General features: G+C 43.7%; 1 protein-coding gene across 1 annotated transcript in view; it reads left to right on the forward strand.

Annotated features, from left to right (window-relative positions):
• Positions 1-19,330, forward strand: part of INTS7 (integrator complex subunit 7) — a 58,876-nt gene that overhangs the window by 25,852 nt on the left and 13,694 nt on the right. Inside the window, exons 12-16 of the mRNA XM_066611740.1 lie at positions 2,188-2,325; positions 3,243-3,449; positions 7,188-7,382; positions 8,709-8,812; positions 9,555-9,623. Coding sequence (XP_066467837.1) covers positions 2,188-2,325; positions 3,243-3,449; positions 7,188-7,382; positions 8,709-8,812; positions 9,555-9,623 — 713 coding nt within the window. The remainder of the gene's footprint in view (positions 1-2,187; positions 2,326-3,242; positions 3,450-7,187; positions 7,383-8,708; positions 8,813-9,554; positions 9,624-19,330) is intronic.

The following is a 19,330-nucleotide window of genomic DNA, read 5'->3' on the forward strand; positions in this document are numbered from 1 at the left end:
GCTTGGCACCCTACACAAATGCCCCATTGCAGGGCTGCTTTCCTTACCTGGGAGAAGGGGATGAAAGTCTCCTTCTCCCAAGGTGCCGCCTGCGGTAGCCCGGGGCGCACAGGATGCGGTGGCAACTGTTTTCGGTGCTGCCAAAGCTCGGCGCCCTAGGCAGCTCAGGATTGGGCTGTTATTGCATTGTAAACACAGAGGAAAATATGTCGTCTTTACAAGATGACTGTCTTTTTGCTGCCTCTTCCTATCAAGGTGTGCGCCAGGGGTGGGGGGCAAAATATAGGTCTTTGCCATATATCTCCTTTTCCCAAGTGTCTGTCTTTGAAAAACATCTTTTCAAAGATGTTCATCTCTTCTTCACATTTATGGTTTTCAAAGCAGTTGTAGAAAAATATCTGAGTTTAAATAACTATTTTGTAATATATATATATATATATTCTTTAAATCTGTATCCTGGTAAGCGGTCAGGAATTTCTGATATAGTTTCTTCTAGAAACTGAATATTTTATCTCTCCTTATCTCTGTGGAGCTTGAAGAATTCTGTGATGTCACCAGTCACAGAAGAGAAAAATACAATATGGCAAATGATCACATTTATTTTGAAGATTTCAGTACTGGCTCATATGCACAGGGTCTGCGTTTTTGGCCCCACTGTGGATATGAGAGAACCATATCACTGCACACACACACCCGCAGTCTCCCCATGCTTATTACCTTCGTTTATTTTGTTTATAATCACGTGAAGGAACTATGTACTTGTTTTAACCAGATGTGGTAAGCAGAAATGTATAGCGAGACAAGCAGGCAGGCAACCGCCAGTTCCAGGGGACCGCTCAGGAACGTGCTTCCTGTTAACATTCCCTGAGTCTTCACTTCCAGCTGCAGTAAAGAATAGGACGGGAACTTAGCACTGCAAAAGAGGTGAAAAATAAGGAGGAACAAGTGAATGAAGTGATCTTAAAAATGGCAGCATTTAACTGGAGTGAAGAAGATGAAAGAAAACCAAGGAACCTAACAGCTTAGAAATGTGATGTGGACAAAGCAATAAACTTATATTCAGTATGCGTAAAATACATGCTTTTATTCTTTAGTGAACATAAGTAACTGAAAAGTCTTCACCCCAGACCAAAAACATGTTCACTTATGGCTAGGTTCGATTGATTTCAGAGTGATGTTTTGCTAAGTGTGATTGCAGCTTGATGACTTTTCAGTCCAGTAGATGGTGCTTGCTTTACATGGGTAGTATGCTCATTTGATACCTTGTGGACACAGTGGGTAGTGTGAGTCTTTTGGAGTATCACTGTCTCTTCCATTTCTTTTCATGGTATGCTGGAGTAAACATTTGCAGGTCTCTGTCATGTTCCTTCTATCTTAATTTACTTCTGTGATTTTTCTGTACCTTTATGACTTCTTACCTTGCTTCCGAAATAGCTTTGTACTGTTTTCATGCGATTCTAGTAATATATTGTGACTGTTCTCTTAAATGTATTTCTGAATTTTATCACCCAAGCCTTAACATTATAGCAAATGGAAATAGGCAACCAAAATGATCGAGAAGGTTGATCAAAAGGTTTAACCTTTCCTACAAGGGTGGTCTTTTTAGACTAGAAAAAAAGACTGGTGGGGGTGCAAGAGGCAGGCAATGGTTGAAGCTTATAAAATTATGGAAGGTGAAGCAAAAGTGATAGAGAGGTTTTTTCCTCCCTCTAATACTAAAACTCAGGGCCACCCAATGAAATTGATTGGCAGGAGATTCAGGACAGATAAAATAAAGGAATCGCATCATGTAGAATTTAACTTATGGAATCGACTGCCACAAAAATGGTGATATCAGACCATAGGCATTAAAAGGGGATTCAATAAATTTGATGAACTCATGGAAGGGAAGTGTATCAATGGCTATTAGCTATGATGGTTCCATGACACCTCCATGTTGAAAACTAGTATCCCTCTGCCCCTCAGTTGTTGGGAGGCAGTCATTGGTCAAGACTGCCTACATTTGGTAGTGTATTTACATTTGGTTAAGTTTTCAGACAAAAGTCATCGAAGTTTACTGTGTGTTCTGTTTTTCTTTTTTTATTCCTCTATGGCAATGTACTACCACTACTGTTTATACTTTAGTATTTTGTAGTAACCATTGTTTACTAGATTTCAGCTTTGCTCTTTTAATTCATTCCTTGATAGGTTTCTCTTGCTACAGTGATATTTGTTGCTAGTCAGAAGACATTATCTTCTGAAATAAAAACTATTATCAAGCAACAGCTTGAAAATGTCTCCAATGGATGGACGGCTTACAGGATAGCCAGACAAGCTTCCAGAATGGTACGTATTAGCCATGATTATGATTCAGGTTTTCTCATTACGCCTGACTAATCTATTACAGTTGATGAATTTCCACTAGTGGTTTAAAATATATTATGCGTAATGTTCTCTAAAGCCTGAGAAAGTTACAGATTCTGAGAATTACTGAGAAGTAGTTTAGAGGTGACTAAACAGCCACCGGGTAGATGGGACTCGTCAGCCTGGGAAGGCAGCTCATCTGAGAGAAGGAAAACTCTGATCCCAAACCTCCACTGCCTTGTGGCTACATCCAGTTATGGAAAAGGCTTCAGGAGTCAACCCTGAGGCAAAATCAGGAGCCGGAGTCCCTGAGGCAGTTCATGGCTGAACACAGTCACGTTCTGGCAACTCCTGCGACGCCGCTGGAACCAACCGTATTGGCCTCTGCCTTTCCATTGGACCATTTCAGCGACGTGGAGAGGGGGGATTTGCTGCATGGGTAACAGCCTATCCTCCATACCTACTTTACCCAGGCTTCGCGCACTGGAGAGGACACTGTTCCAGAACCACTATTCAGAGCGTGACACCATAGTCTTCCGAGACTGAAGGATGCCAACAAGAGTTCTTTTCCATAATGAAGATGAAAATGTGTGTGTGTGCTTGTTCGTATGTTAATCGAAGTTCAGTGTGCATTTTAGACAACAGTTAATTAGTGCCTCTGTTCAAAATATATGTTCTGTATCAAATTTTGGTGGAGGATGGTAAGGTAGAGAGCAAAGTTCAAAGGCCTACAAATCTTTGATGTATTCAATATTTAAATTGCAAAACTGGTTTTATTGAAAAGAAATTAGCTTTATTTCAGGCATGAAGCAGTTCCTGTTGTTTGTCTTACATGCAGTGATCCTTATATTCTTTCTTTTTTTCCTGTGGATGTGTCTGTCTCCTGTTGCCCTCTGTAGGGTAATCATGGCATGGCCAAAGAGCTCTATCAAAGCTTGCTGACTCAAGTGGCTTCAGAACACTTCTACTTCTGGCTAAATAGTTTGAAGGAGTTCTCCCATGCAGAGCAGTGCCTAACAGGGCTGCAAGAGGATGATTATAGTTCAGCACTTTCTTTCATCGCTGAGTCACTAAGGTCTTATCACAAAGGAATAGCATCCTTAACGGTCAGTGTAAAGAGTTCCTATTTTTTATTTACAGCAGTTCTGGAGGTGAAGGCAATTGACCTTTTGCACTTGCACTGTTTTTACCTAGAGACTCTTCAGAGGCCTTGGAAAAACAAATGATGCATTTGCACTTACTCTTTCAGACTGCAGTAGTTGACCCCACACTCTTCAGCAGTAAAATACTTTTTTGCACAGCCAGTTCAGTGTATGGTCTTCACTGAATTACCATTGTGGGCAATGCAGAAATGAAGTATTTTACTGTTGGAGGAAACTCCCCCTTTTTGGGAGAGTAGGTGTACTTCCAGTTATTGCTTTGTTGCCTGTATTAACGTTTTTCCTAGAATTGAGTGCACAATGTTTGACAATGTTTGAACAATGGCAAAAGCTACTGGCTGCAGTTTGAGCAATCTCAGATTCTTTGTGTAATCAGCCAAGGGCCAAAGTTCCCTTCTGTAACAGGAAAATCTGTTTTCTTTGTTTAATTAAATGCTGCATCCTTTGGAGCAGGATTATATTCTGCGACTTTCAGAACCTTTAAATGCATGAAAGTGGCCTGTCCTTTTGCACTGGAAACATATTACGAGGCAATGGAGTTGCAGCCAATTTGTATGTTGATTGCCTGAATAAGAATTTGTGTGTCAGTGACATGTATATTCTGAATGCTAAGCTTCATCTTGTGAATGTGTTGACCTGTCTGATCATTGTAACTTTATTGTGGCATAACTAATTGCAGATGTGGTAAAATGTTGAATCTGCTACTTAGTCTTGAAGTCGGTGAAGGAAGCATGAGATAAGAGCAAATAGTGAATCTGAACTTTCCAAAAGTCTTTAAAGTCTCACAAGTGAGCAAAGAACCAGGGTAGAAAAGCAGATAGAGCATTGTACCTGGATCAGGAAGACCTGAGTTCAAATTCACCTATCTCTATGCTACATGGGCCATCTTGAGCCAGTTATGGTCTACTCTGCCTCACTGGGTTGCCACTAGAATAAAATGAGATAGCCCTATATGCTCTGTCTGAGCTTAGTAGAGCAGGGGTTTCAAACTGGTACATCGTGATCCACCAGCCTGGGAAGTCCTGTCTCTGGCCCCATAAGGGGCAGGGAAGGGGGGAAGGCAGCAGTGCGATCCCCAGGATTGTGCTGCTGCCAGGGACAAGGGGAGAGTTTCCACTTACCTACAGCCAGTAGCAGCTTCCTGGGAAGTCAGGGAACCTGGGGACCCCTTTGCAAGTCTCTCCAAGCCTCCAAATGTCTTTAAAAAGTAAAAAAAAAAAAAAAAAAAGCACTTCCTGTTTTTGTTGCAAAACTGGAAGTGGATGTTTTTATTTTGTTTTTGTTCTTTTTACTGTTTCAAGACATTTGGAGGCTTGGAGAGCCCTGCAGAGGGGTTCCCAGGCTTCCTGGACCCCCCCCCCCAGGCTGCTGTTGGCTGTAGATAAGCGGAAAACCCCCACTTGTCCCTGGCAGCAGCACAATCTGAGGATCACGTTGCTGCCTTCCTCCGTCTTCTGCAACAACTTACCTTGGTAAGAGTTTGAGAATCACTATCTTAGAGGAAAGGTGGGATACAAATGTAATAAATATAGCATTGCCATGACCTTTTTCAAATCTATCTCTGCAGTCACAAGGGCTAGAAATCCCTTTTTCTCTCTCAGGGAAGAGAGCTTGCAAAAAAAGTGTCTCCAAGGAGGGGAACATGTATAGCTGTGAGATGCGTCTTGTCCTTTTTTGTTCTGAAAAGTTGCAAGATAGGAAAGAGTGTCTTCCTCATTAGTCACTTCTTGTGGCGGGAAGAAGTGGATAGGTGCACGGCTTATTTACTTTGCCAGTTCTGCTAAATTGCCACTGCCATGAGTTGCACAACGTGAGTGTGAGCATTTCTGACTCTGAAACAAGGCAATTTGTCAGCTCAGGCAAGCAGAAATAAAATAGTGCTCAGTTTATATAGAGCAGAAAATGTATTTAATTGCTTAACGTGACAAAAATAGTGCCTATTTGAATAGAAATACAAGGAAGTGGATGCTGCAGTTTGCCTTTGCAAATTGCACTCTCTGTTAAGCCTTGTATTGCCAGGTAATAGGCTTTTATTGTTGTTGTTTTTTAAAATGAAGCATTAAAGGTAGCAGAATAATTGGTTCATCTTGTAGGGCAAATACTAATTTAGTTATTTCCTGTGTCTTTACCTCTGTCCTTTTGAATGGGTATGAAAATAGTGGGTTTTGTGTGTTAGCTCGGTTATCTGTTTAGCTCTGGCAAAGGTGTTCATTGAGAAAGTGTTGCTATTTTCAGAAGGCATACAAGCTGTGTGTGTACATACCCTTTATTAATGTTGCCATTTGCTCATGGTCTGTTTAAAAAAAATTAAATTCCCAGAAAAAGTCTAAGAAAGGTTTGAAAAGAATGGGAGGACTTTGCTTGGCTGTAGCATGTGCCTCCATACCTCTGACCTGCTTTTATCTATCATCCTTCACAAAGGTGGGATTAGTTCCACCCCTCGTCCTTGAAATATTCTGCTGCGCTGGCTGCCAATTTCTTAACTTGAGTTCATTGGAGTAGCTTGTAATAGTCACAGTGTTCTGAATGCTACAAAATGTTGAGGAAAACTAGTTCAGAAAGCAAGATGACCTTGGAAATGCCTAGAAAATTGCACTGTAGAATGGATCCTACTCTGCAGAGCACTTAGCATAATGGCTAAACAAACTGCAATGAATTTGCATAAACAAAAGAAATATATAGTCATGCGCCACCTAACGACAGGGATCAGAACTGCGATCCCTGTCGTCAAGCAGCACTTGACACAATCCGGTCCCTCCGTAGGGAAGGGGATGCTCCACTCCCCCTCCAGAGGGTTGTATGAGCTTCCCAGAGGCAGCGCTCCTACTCTCGCTGCCTCTGTGGAGCTCAGACTGAGGGAAATCACACCTCTCTCGCGACTTCCGGTTTCACAGAGGAAACAGGAAATCTCGAAAGAGTTGCTATTTCTCTCAGTCTGAGCTTTGCAGAGGCAACATGTGGACTTGCGCTCTCTCTGGGAGGCTCAGACACATGTGGTCGTTGGTTATGCAATCCCAGTGTAAGCCGGAACATTGCAAAGTGGCGCACACCTGTATATAAATAAGGAAGGGCAAATTTTTTTTTTCTTCTCAGGCATTTATCCAGAAATGATTCAGTCAACTCTGGGCTCCAGGCATGTGTTGAACAAGGCTCCTTCCAACCAGCGATCTATGAGGGCAGGTGATTCTGCTGTGTGTCTGTCAGGAATGACTGGATAATGTAATTACACCCCATGCAGAGAAGCACCAGAATGGCCTATCCTCAGAGGAGCTTAGCAGCTATACCTTTGCCTGCTTGCATCATGCTGCCTTCTAGTCAGGAGACACATCTGAAATGTCTGATCCATCTCAATGTGGGCATTACAGCTCTCAGGGAGGCAAAATCAGAACATTGTGGAAATCCCAAAACAGAATTATCTAAAGGATGTTCATTTTGAAATCAAAATGGTAAAAATGGTGATTTTTTTCCAGCTCTAATAACAGAAACATTAACTATATTCTAGAAGTTATGTCATGGTCTGCTTTTGATAGATAATCCGCACAAATTCTTCTTTTGCATCTAAGGAGACTATTTATGATTAATTGAATAATGATTATTTCAAGACCAGTTTCCTTTGACCCAGACTGTGAACCTCCAAGTCCTGCTTGTTTTGTGCTTTAGTTTTTATTTTGTTTTGTTTTTCAGGCTGCCAGCACACCGCTCAACCCTTTGAGCTTCCAGTGTGGATTTGTCAAACTCAGGATTGACCTGCTTCAGGCTTTCTCTCAGCTTATCTGCACCTGTAATAGTTTGAAGACAAGTCCGCCACCTGCCATTGCCACAACAATTGCTATGACCTCAGGCAGTGACCTCCAGCGGTGTGGGCGCATTTCCAACCAGGCATGTGCTCTAATTGTTCTCAGTTTGAATAAGCAATTTGAAGTTTTGACTTTGTGTGCTAAGAGAGGAACTGAGAAGTCTCTGGCAGAAAAAACTGACAAGCCTATACAGTTTGGGCCAGGATATTTGAGAGACTGCTTTCTTCCATGTAATCCAGCTTGTTCTTTCCGGTCATCGGAGAGTGCCCTCTCACTGGTGCCACCACCTGTGAAGGTGGGTGGGGTGGCAGCAAGTAGTAGGGCCTTCTCCATAGTAGCACCAACTCTGTGGAATTCCCTCCTTGGAGGCTTTCCAATGGGGCTTAAAGATATTTCTTTTTACTCTCACCTTCTGAGGTTCTGGCTTTTTAACACAGTGTTTAAAGTTTCTACATGTTAGTTTTATGAGCTTGTTTTTTTAGTGTTTACTGGTTCTTCTGCTTTTTTGCTCCTGGCTTTTAACTAGGTTTTATAGATTATATATAATTTTAAAAGGACTTCCAATATTTATATTCTTTATGTTTTTATTACTTTTTATAAGCTGCTCTGACTGCCCATTTGGGAGATAAAGCAGGGTATAAATTTGTAAATAAATAAGTTGCTACTATAAACCTTGCTGTAGCATGATGGGGCTCCTTTTTCAGTGGGCTGAACTCACAGTATTCATGTATATCCCTGGTACAGTTACCTTGTTTACATTTGATATTGTTTAGATATTTATTATATAAGATTCAACTTCTCCCACATACAGGCACACACTTAATATCTCTTTAATGGAGCCATAATGAAGGTTGTATCTTACATGAATGCCAGAGTGGCCTCCACAAGAAGCAGAGCCTTCCCAGTTGTGGTCCCCAGGATGGGGTACCATCCTATGCACAGTACTTGCACTACTTGTTTTTTCTCCAGAGGTTTTTCCAGTGTATTTTTGGTAGCTGACTTGTTAAAATACTCCTACTTTGCTGTTTAGGTTCCCCTCCCCCCCCCCACTGGCATATGTCTGTGTTGTTCCATGCTGGTGGATCAGTCCCAGGAAGGGGAATAGGATATGGCTCTGCCGATCCCACATTTCCCCCACCCCTGTGCTGCAATTACATACAGTGTCGCTGTGTGCACCAGTGTCCCTGTGTGCACCAGTGGGAAGGCAGGGGCTTGCTGCCAGTGCGTGCAACTGGTGCCATCACAAAGCAGTGTATGGGGCTTTTGTGGCAGCATGAAGACCTGGCGCACTGGTGAAGTGCATGTTCTGCCAATGCACAACATGGATAGGACTGGGACCTTAGTTTGATTCATAGTTATCTAATCATTCATGACCAGTGTTTTCTTCCCCTGCCCCCTTTTTTTGCAGATGAAACTCTCGATGGAAGAATTCAGGAACCTCGCTGCAAGATACGGTGATCTCTATCAATCATCTTTTGATGCAGACTCAGCAACTCTGCGGAATGTGGAACTGTATCCTGCTGGTTATATTCCCTAAAGGACAGGCCTTGTAAATACAATCTATGGAATTATTGTTGGAGCTTAGGAGGTGCAAAACCTAGGGGGCAAAAATAGCAGGAATTTGCACTTTCCACACATAGCTATTTAAGAGACTTGGCTATTTGCCTTGCTTGTTTTTTGGCAGTGGGAACTGCTGCTGAACCAAAAACAGCTAATGACATTCTAGTGATGTACATAGTTCTCTGGCTTGCACGTGCAGTATTGCTTCCTGGATTGTCGCCAGTGTTGTTAGAACCAACTTAGCAGGCTCCATCCCCTGAACTGTTAATCCAGGTCCTCTCTGTCTTTGTAAAAGCTACTGCCAACTTTTCTTCAAATTCTATTTCATAGCTGCAGGAGAAAGATGTACTTTCCTTATGTGCATGCATCCCCAGGAGCCTTGTCAAGTCATTTATATTTTTTCATACATTATATTGTAAGAAGAAGCTAAGGGTGGGCTACATATGATGTATCCAGGTGTGTATACATTGTAATATACACATATTTATCACCTCTTAGGAGTTTAAAGGGTTCCAGAAACTGAAAAGTTTTAGAATTGCTACTCTAAGGGGTCAGTAGTGCAGACCACTTAGAAGGATTATTGTGCATGATCTCTTCAGAAATAGGAACTTTGCCCATTCAAAGGCTTTACAAGTCACAGTAATATAGTAATGATTCTGTATCTTGCGTTCTTTCACTTTTAACAATACATCAGACACCAGCAGAGTTGCTTATTGATATCCCATGCTATCGAAACCCTGATTTTAGATCCTGAATCTGCAAGGTAAGTGTGATGCAGTCTTACTTGCTTCAGCTATTACCTTTCCAGTAATGACCACAGAGATTACAAAACTATTAAATTGAAAAAAGAATCCAGTAGTATATCTAGTCAGTGAGCTATACAATGCTGGTTGTGCAAAGCTACCAAATGTTTGGAGAATGTGGAAGAACCCCCCACGGTTAAGTGAAACCATGGATACAAGGTAATGCCTCCCCACCCTCTGGAGGCAATGGGAACTCTACTCACCTCTGGAGGGTCTTCGGAGCCCAGCAGAAGCTGCGCATGTCTGCCTGCAGCTTCTGTCAAAATTTCAGGCTGAAAAACTCTACTTCTGGTTTTCGGCCAAAAACTGTAAATCATGTTTTTATACCTTTTAAAAGGCACTAGGAGGGCCAGGGAAGCCCTCCAGGTTTTTAAAGGCATAAAAACCTTTTTCCAACCTGAAATCTTTTTTTTAGTCTGAAATTGTCACTCTGAGCCTGGCAGAGGCTGTGGAGGGAGACACATGACCTCTGCTGGGCTCAGAAGACATTCTGAAGGTGAGGGGAGCGGAGCTTCCCTCGTCTTGGAGGGGGCAAGCGTAGACCCAATCCGCAGATAAGTGAAACTGCGGATACAGGATCCATGGATACAGCCCCCCCCTCCCATTTCCTTATACAACTGCAATCATACTTCACAATTTAGCTAAGGCTGTGTCATGCTTATTGTTCTGAAAGTTTTTCTCTTTTGCCTTCTGGTTTTTCTTTTACATTTATATTTTATTCTTTCTGCTCCACCATTAAAGGTGAAAATTATCATTCCTTATATTTTTCTCTGACAATATTGTCTTATTATTGAAAATTTTTAAATCATAAGATGGTGGAAAATTTGTTTAAATATTTATACCCTACCTTTCCCTATCAAGACTGAGACATCCAAGATGGCTGTCAGGGAAAGGGATTCCTGAGAGAAAACTGACTGACCAGGGAGGGATAAGTTAGCATGCAAGCACCCATTCCTGCTCCCCACTTGCCAGCTGAATGGGAAATCACCAGCTGAATGGGAAAAAAAAAAACATTAATATTTTGTATCTGCTATCCCCATCCCAGGCTACAGAGACCAGGCGGGGAAGGCATCTGGGAAGAACCCCCCTCTCTGGAGTTCTTATTAAGAATTGAACCCACAGCTGCATCTGCAGGGCAAAGAAACATTAAAATCTGCTGAATTATATATGAACATGGATCAGGCAGGCCAAGGGTCAAAATATAACTACAGATAGAGCCTGTTTACCTGCGGGTTTTATATCCGTGAATCTGGCTTAACGCTGGTCCCCTGGACCCATGTTGAGCCAGACTTGGCTCCATCTGAGCCCTCTGAAGATGACCAGAGCTCAACTCCAGTCACCCTCAGAGGCTTTAGAGGGGCCCAAAACAGCGGATTTCTGTGTCCATGGAGGGGGGGGCGGTCTGAGAACATATCCCTAGCAGATACCGTGGTTCTACCTGTAGTCCAAAAGAAAAGGGAATTAAACAAATGGGGGGAAAGTGGATAGTAAGTGTACTATACAAGCAGGCTGATTAAAAATGCCTGAGCTTGGCTGAAATGCCCAGTTTTCATCAAATGGATGCAGTTACCTTTAACACCCAGCAGATGGAGCTGAGATGCTACTCAAAACTCTCAACCAACCAAACCCCCCCCCCATCAACTGGTTGCTAACTTGTGAAGCTTGCAAGCCAACTAGATGGAAAAGAACAGGCAAAGCAATAATAAAGTCCCTGATTGCAATCTAACAATATGGTCTCTAACTTACTTACATTACTCAAGGAAGACCAGGTCCTTGCATTTGTGGGTGAACAAGTGGGTGCTCCTCTCTGATCTCACAATAAATGAGTCACTCAAATGACTGGAAGAAAACAAGCAGCACTTCCTGTGGTCTCAGAAATTTGTATATAACTTTGCCTTGATGATTTAATTAAGTTAACTTGGAAGAGTGGAACCACCTGGCTTCTCCATTGCATTAATGAGATCTAGACAGACAGGTTTGCTACTGAATGGGCATGCAGGGTTGCCACTTTCTGGAAAGTCAGGGAAATGGAAATTGGTCTGAAATCAGGGAAATTGTGATTAAAATATATTCAAGCAGTGGAATTTTGACCTACTGCTGCAAGAGCATGATCTGTTCTTGTGGCAACTGGAATAGAGAAGTAACACAGTACAAGTAAAACTTAATGATGCCCTTTCTCAGCTCCACCCTCAGCAACCAGCCTAATGTGTTTTTGAGCTCTGCATGATTTCCAAGGTCTGCCTGTAGCATTTGCAAAGCAAGACTGGTTTAAACATTTAGCAATTTAGTAGTAGTAGTAGTAGTAATATTATAATTAATAATAATTTATTATTATTATTGTTATTATTATTATTATTAACAATAACAATATACAAACTTTAAATATCTGTTTTGATCCCGACCTGCTTTTAACTTATTTTTATCCCTACCCATTTAACTTACATATAAAGGTAAACATGTTTTGGGGTCATGCTTGTGTATGGACATTTTGTCTCCTGCTAAACCCAGCAGAGTTGCAAATGAGTTTTACTGATGTTGGATTTCACAATTAGCACTTTCTGCTCTGCACCTTGCGAAGTAAATTTTGCAAATGTGATTGCTTGTTCCTGCTGGAGTTTACAGAGTGCCAGCTCTCTCATCCTCTTTCCTGACTTCCCCCATGCATAAAGGTTGCAAATGAGGGTTGTCTGCTTCTCTAGATTGCAGAAACTCCACCTCCTTTCTTGCTGCTGATCTGCTCATTACACTTTCTGGAAGCAGAAAGTGAAACTTTCCCAGCTTTGGAAAGTCCCTACTTGCCAGAAAACAAATCTGATAATATCTTAGTGTCAGACAGGTGGTTCTGTGTATGGTTGTATCCGAAACCACATTTTGAAGATGGCTTCCAAGAGGTATTGGCAACCTTCAGTCTCGAAAGACTATGGTATCGCGCTCTGAAAGGTGGTTCTGGCACAGCGTCTAGTGTGGCTGAAAAGGCCAATCCAGGAGTGACAATCCCTTGCACACCGGGAGCAAGTGCAGTCTGTCCCTGGTCTGTCTCCCTGGCTATGGGCCTTCCTTCTTTGCCTCTTAGCCTCAGACTGTTGGCCAAGTGTCTCTTCAAACTGGGAAAGGCCATGCTGCACAGCCTGCCTCCAAGCGGGCCGCTCAGAGGCCAGGGTTTCCCACTTGTTGAGGTCCATCCCTAAGGCCTTCAGATCCCTCTTGCAGATGTCCTTGTATCGCAGCTGTGGTCTACCTGTAGGGCGCTTTCCTTGCACGAGTTCTCCATAGAGGAGATCCTTTGGGATCCGGCCATCATCCATTCTCACGACATGACCAAGCCAACGCAGGCGTCTCTGTTTCAGCAGTGAATACATGCTAGGGATTCCAGCGCATTCCAGGACTGTGTTGTTTGGAACTTTGTCCTGCCAGGTGATGCCGAGGATGCGTCGGAGGCAGCGCATGTGGAAAGCGCTCAGTTTCCTCTCCTGTCGTGAGCGGAGAGTCCATGACTCGCTGCAGTACAGAAGTGTACTCAGGACGCAAGCTCTGTAGACCTGGATCTTGGTATGTTCCGTCAGCTTCTTGTTGGACCAGACTCTCTTTGTGAGTCTGGAAAATGTGGTAGCTGCTTTACCGATGCGCTTGTTTAGCTCGGTATCGAGATAATGAGTGTCGGAGATCGTTGAGCCAAGGTACACAAAGTCATGGACAACCTCCAGTTCATGATCAGAGATTGTAATGCAGGGAGGTGAGTCCACATCCTGAACCATGACCTGTGTTTTCTTCAGGCTGATTGTCAGTCCAAAATCTTGGCAGGCCTTGCTATAACAATCCATGAGCTGCTGGAGATCTTTGGCAGAGTGGGTAGTGACAGCTGCATCGTCGGCAAAGAGGAAGTCACGCAGACATTTCAGCTGGATTTTGGATTTTGCTCTCAGTCTGGAGAGGTTGAAGAGCTTTCCGTCTGATCTGGTCCGGAGATAGATGCCTTCTGTTGCAGTTCCAAAGGCCTGCTTCAGCAGGACAGCGAAGAAAATCCCAAACAAGGTTGGTGCAAGAACACAGCCCTGCTTCACTCCGCTTCGGATGTCAAAAGGGTCTGATGTGGAGCCATCGAAGACAACAGTGCCCTTCATGTCCTTGTGGAAAGATCTGATGATGCTGAGGAGCCTGGGTGGACATCCAATCTTGGGGAGAATCTTGAAGAGGCCGTCTCTGCTGACCAGGTCGAAAGCCTTTGTGAGATCTATGAAGGCTATAAAGAGTGGCTGTCGTTGTTCCCTGCATTTCTCCTGCAGTTGTCTAAGGGAGAATACCATATCAGTGGTGGACCTGTTGGCTCGGAATCCACACTGCGATTCTGGATAGACGCTCTCTGCAAGTACCTGGAGCCTCTTTAGTACAACTCGGGCAAACAGCTTTCCTACAACGCTAAGGAGAGAGATGCCGCGGTAGTTGTTGCAGTCACCCCTGTCACCTTTGTTCTTGTACAGCGTGATGATGTTTGCATCCCTCATGTCTTGAGGTACTCCACCTTCTCTCCAGCAGAGACAGAGGATTTCATGCAGCTCAGTGACGATGATCTCTTTGCAGCATTTTAGGACTTCAGCAGGGATGCTGTCTTTTCCAGGTGCCTTGCCAAAGGCAAGGGAGTCCAGGGCCACGTGAAGTTCTTCTAGGGTTGGTTCACTGTCAAGCTCTTCCAGCACAGGCAGGCACTCAATGTTGTTCAGTGCTTCTTCGGTGACTACATTTTCTCTGGAATATAGCTCAGAGTAGTGCTGCACCCAGCGTTCCATCTGCTGCGCCCGATCCTGGATGACCTCGCCTGTGGCAGACTTCAGAGGGGCAATTTTCTTTTGTGTTGGACCTAGGGCCTGCTTGATACCATCATACATCCCCTTGATGAAACCACATTTTGAAGATGGCTTCCAAGAGGAGTGTTTTTAATATGCAGTGGCTTGATTTCAAACTTCATCCTGACTTTGTTCCATGGCTATCACCAGTTGCTGGAGACATATGCAAAGGTTATTGTAAAGTGGGCTACAAACCTTTGAACTAAGTAATATGGTAATTGGAGCTGTGGAGTCAGGTACAAGGACCATTACATCAGAAGAACCTGAAAATTAAATCAACAATCCATCAGAATATGTTTGTATCTTGGTGTAATTTTTGGTGCAGTTGCAAAACAGATGTTGCTGCAGTTAATGTTGAAAGAAGCTGATATTGACAGCCCAATCTTATCCACATTTTCCTGAGAGTAAGCTGAATTTACTCTAATGGGACTTACTTTTGAGTAGACATGCATAGGATTGGGCTTGAAATCTCTTACCTTGACAAATATTTTTGCAGTTGAGACTTGTTGTAGAGTGGAACATTTCATTAAACCTTGCATTAATGCAACATGATGTATTTTTTAACTTGTGGTTATATTTGAATGGTGGTAAGGGAAATTCACTCCCAAATTGACCTTTTCAGCCACACTAGATGCTGTTCCAGAACCACTTTTCAGAGCGCGATACCATAGTCTTCCAAGACTGAAGGATGCCAATGAAGGGAAATTGACAAATGTTAGTCAGGGAAAGTCAGGGAAATGAAAAATAAAATTTTAGTGGCAACCCTTTCATGGTAGCTCTGTTGCTAAGCAGAATAGCTGCCCCAGACAAAAAGTAAGACCATGAATCCACAATCAGACCATATTTGAGGAATAATGGAGTTTATGAAGAAAGGACAAAGACTTCTTGCAAATGATGCCCCAGCATCGTTTTAGCTGCTGGACTTACATAGGGGCTTCCAGGAGCTTGAAAGTATCCAAAAATTACAGAAAAATATGCAAAAAAATGGGGGTCAGGGCAATTCAAAAACAATACATTAAAATAAGATATATAAGAGGAAACCCTGCTCCTGCCAGGCACTGAAAAACAGCAAAATAAAAATGTTGGCCTTGTACCATATACTGTATGAACTTCTTTAAAGACAGGTGCAAACCATAAAATCACAATGTGAAAGAGTAATTCTGCAGAATTCAGCAGAATTTCCCATTTATTCAAGTCATCAGAACAGCATGTGGATGCGGTCAACAGGCATGTGGATGCGGGAGAACCCGTGGACATTATATATCTGGACTTTCAGAAGGCGTTTGACACGGTCCCTCACCAAAGGCTACTGAAAAAACTCCACAGTCAGGGAATTAGAGGACAGGTCCTCTCCTGGATTGAGAACTGGTTGGAGGCCAGGAAGCAGAGAGTGGGTGTCAATGGGCAATTTTCACAATGGAGAGAGGTGAAAAGTGGTGTGCCCCAAGGATCTGTCCTGGGACCGGTGCTTTTCAACCTCTTCATAAATGACCTGGAGACAGGGTTGAGCAGTGAAGTGGCTAAGTTTGCAGATGACACCAAACTTTTCCGAGTGGTAAAGACCAGAAGTGATTGTGAGGAGCTCCAGAAGGATCTCTCCAGACTGGCAGAATGGGCAGCAAAATGGCAGATGCGCTTCAATGTCAGTAAGTGTAAAGTCATGCACATTGGGGCAAAAAATCAAAACTTTAGATATAGGCTGATGGGTTCTGAGCTGTCTGTGACAGATCAGGAGAGAGATCTTGGGGTGGTGGTGGACAGGTCGATGAAAGTGTCGACCCAATGTGCGGCGGCAGTGAAGAAGGCCAATTCTATGCTTGGGATCATTAGGAAGGGTATTGAGAACAAAACGGCTAGTATTATAATGCCGTTGTACAAATCTATGGTAAGGCCACACCTGGAGTATTGTGTCCAGTTCTGGTTGCCGCATCTCAAAAAAGACATAGTGGAAATGGAAAAGGTGCAAAAGAGAGCGACTAAGATGATTACGGGGCTGGGGCACCTTCCTTATGAGGAAAGGCTACGGCGTTTGGGCCTCTTCAGCCTAGAAAAGAGATGCTTGAGGGGGAACATGATTGAGACATACAAAATTATGCAGGGAATGGACAGAGTGGATAGGGAGATGCTCTTTACACTCTCACATAATACCAGAACCAGGGGACATCCACTAAAATTGAGTGTTGGGCGGGTTAGGACAGACAAAAGAAAATATTTCTTTACTCAGCGTGTGGTCGGTCTGTGGAACTCCTTGCCACAGGATGTGGTGCTGGCGTCTAGCCTAGACGCCTTTAAAAGGGGATTGGACAAGTTTCTGGAGGAAAAATCCATTATGGGGTACAAGCCATGATGTGTATGCGCAACCTCCTGATTTTAGAAATGGGTTATGTCAGAATGCCAGATGCAGAGGCGGGCACCAGGATGAGGTCTCTTGTTATCTGGTGTGCTTCCTGGGGCATCTGGTGGGCCACTGTGAGATACAGGAAGCTGGACTAGATGGGCCTATGGCCTGATCCAGTGGGGCTGTTCTTATGTTAGCAATAATTAGAAGTTAATTAAAAGGAGTCCTGATTAAAGTGTGTTCAAAATTTGGTCTAAATGAACTTGGATAGGAATGGCAGACTGAGAGCCCAATCCTGTGGTCGACGGCACGGCTCCGTGCCGCTGAGCACAGTCGCAAACATGCCGTAAGGCATGTTCACGGGTCTTACCGCCGGGCTCCTGCTGGTGCTAGCCCAGCACTGGCCAGTGCTGGACTAGCACGGGGCAGTCGCCCAGGTTCTGTGGCTCGGCGGCCTACTGGACCGCAGGGCTGTGTAACGGGAGGCGGGGGTGGAGAGGAGGTGTTCCGTGGAGGGGGGAGGCGTCCCGGGGCGGGTGGATCCGCAGAGCTGAGCTCTGCAGGATCCAGGGCACTTGTGGAGGGCTATGCGCCCTACATGAGCGCCTTTTCCCCATTAGATAGCCCCATTGCGGGGCTGCTTACCTTACTCTGGGGAAGGGGACAAATGTCCCCTTCTCCCGAGGAGCCTCCCGCGGTAGCGCGGGAGGCTCAGGATTAGGCGGCAGCCCTTTTTGGTGCTGCCAAGCCTGGGCGCTCCGGGCAGCTCCGGATTGGGCTGCCTGTTAGAATAATGAACATTGCATTACAGAGGATTCTGGGATAGGATTTAGGGCAGGGGTACTCACACTTTTTTGGCTCGAGAGCTGCTTTGAAACCCAGCAAGGCCCGGAGATCTACCAGAGTTTTTTTTACAATGTTCGCGCCATTATAACACATAACATTTATGTGTACAATGTATGTTGGTGTACCTTGAGCCCCACTGAGTATAACAGGACTTACTCCTGAGTAGACATGCCTAGGATTAGGCTGTGAGGCTGCAATCCTAGCCACACTTACCTGTGAGTAAGCCCCATTGAGTACAATGGGCCCTACTCCTGGCGTTTCCTCCCAGAGGCACATGAAAGGGGGGGATAGGCACTCCGCGATCTACTCATTTTGCCTCGCAATCTACCGGTAGATCGCGATCCACCTATTGAGCACCCCTGATTTAGGGCATGCACTCAGTTCACTAGCCTGACCTGTTAGGCCTTTGTGTCGCCTGATGAATTTGGAGCACAGCTCAAGTACCATAATCTCCCACATCTGCGCATTACAGAGAAGTCAGTAGTGGTGGGCAAGCTGTCTTTCAGGGCAAGCTGTCTCATTGTGAGGAGCCTTGATAAACTCTTAACAGAAGTGTTCAAGAAGAATTGCCATAGGTTCTTATTGAAAAATAAAGGGGGGTGGTAAAAATGATATATATAAAATATTATTTTTTTACCTAGTCTTCCATGAATTTAACTTGGACACAAGCCTAAATATTTTCAGTGGAACTAAAGTCCAAGTAGCTGTGCTTTGAATCTCTGCCTTAACATCGTTCATATTCTCATTCATGTGTCTGGGCTCCTTCGAACATTCTGTTTTCCTCCTCTGTTCTTGATGACAAAATGAGCAAGATAATTGATCTCTGGTGTAATTCCCCTGACTTCTCTAGATTTATCATACAAAGTTAGCACCACTGAAAAGTCTCCCTTTTGGGCCTTCCCTGATTTCTGTTGACATAAATTGTATTAGACCCTTTGAGACTAGAAATTGGAAAAGTGGCTCAGAAGTACTAATTGCTCACTTTAGAATGGGAATCTTAATATGGAGTTTGGCAGAGAGCCTCTGCCAACCATACCATAATCCACATATGTTCTGCTCAGACACCAATAATGCTGATCTTGTCTGATCTTGCAAGCTAAGCAGGGTCAGACTTGGTTAGTACTTGGATGGGAGACCGCCTGGGAATACCGGGTGCTATAGGCTTATACCATAGTCTTTCGAGACTGAAGGTTGCCAACCAATCCACATAGGAATTATCAAAACTATGTGTAGATAATGAAGGGATATATGTCTTTTGCAACCACTTAGCAGAATTATAAAGCTGCATTACATAACAACACAGCCTTTAATGACAATCACCTGCCTAGTTCTATACCTGGTTCTTAATTCATTCAGATGTGGCATGAAAGGAATTTAGTCGCATACTGATTTGGAAGACGCCAGGGGAAATATGTAAGGCTTAGCAAGTTCAGTTCCTCCATCTTATCAGAACTTGAGTCCAAAAGCCGTATGCAGAAAGGACACACTCTGACTTGAAAAGCTTGGAATAATGTTTTCATTAGCTAGATTACCCTCTTTATTGGAAAATAGGTGATCTCCTTGAAGTTTGGGTTTGTGAATGGAAATGAAATTTAAAAATTGAGGTATCTTCCCAGATATCCTGGCATATTGAGGTGTTCTG

The sequence above is a fragment of the Tiliqua scincoides genome, chromosome 1 (assembly GCF_035046505.1).
Source record: "Tiliqua scincoides isolate rTilSci1 chromosome 1, rTilSci1.hap2, whole genome shotgun sequence".
Taxonomy (NCBI): Eukaryota; Metazoa; Chordata; class Lepidosauria; order Squamata; family Scincidae; genus Tiliqua; species Tiliqua scincoides.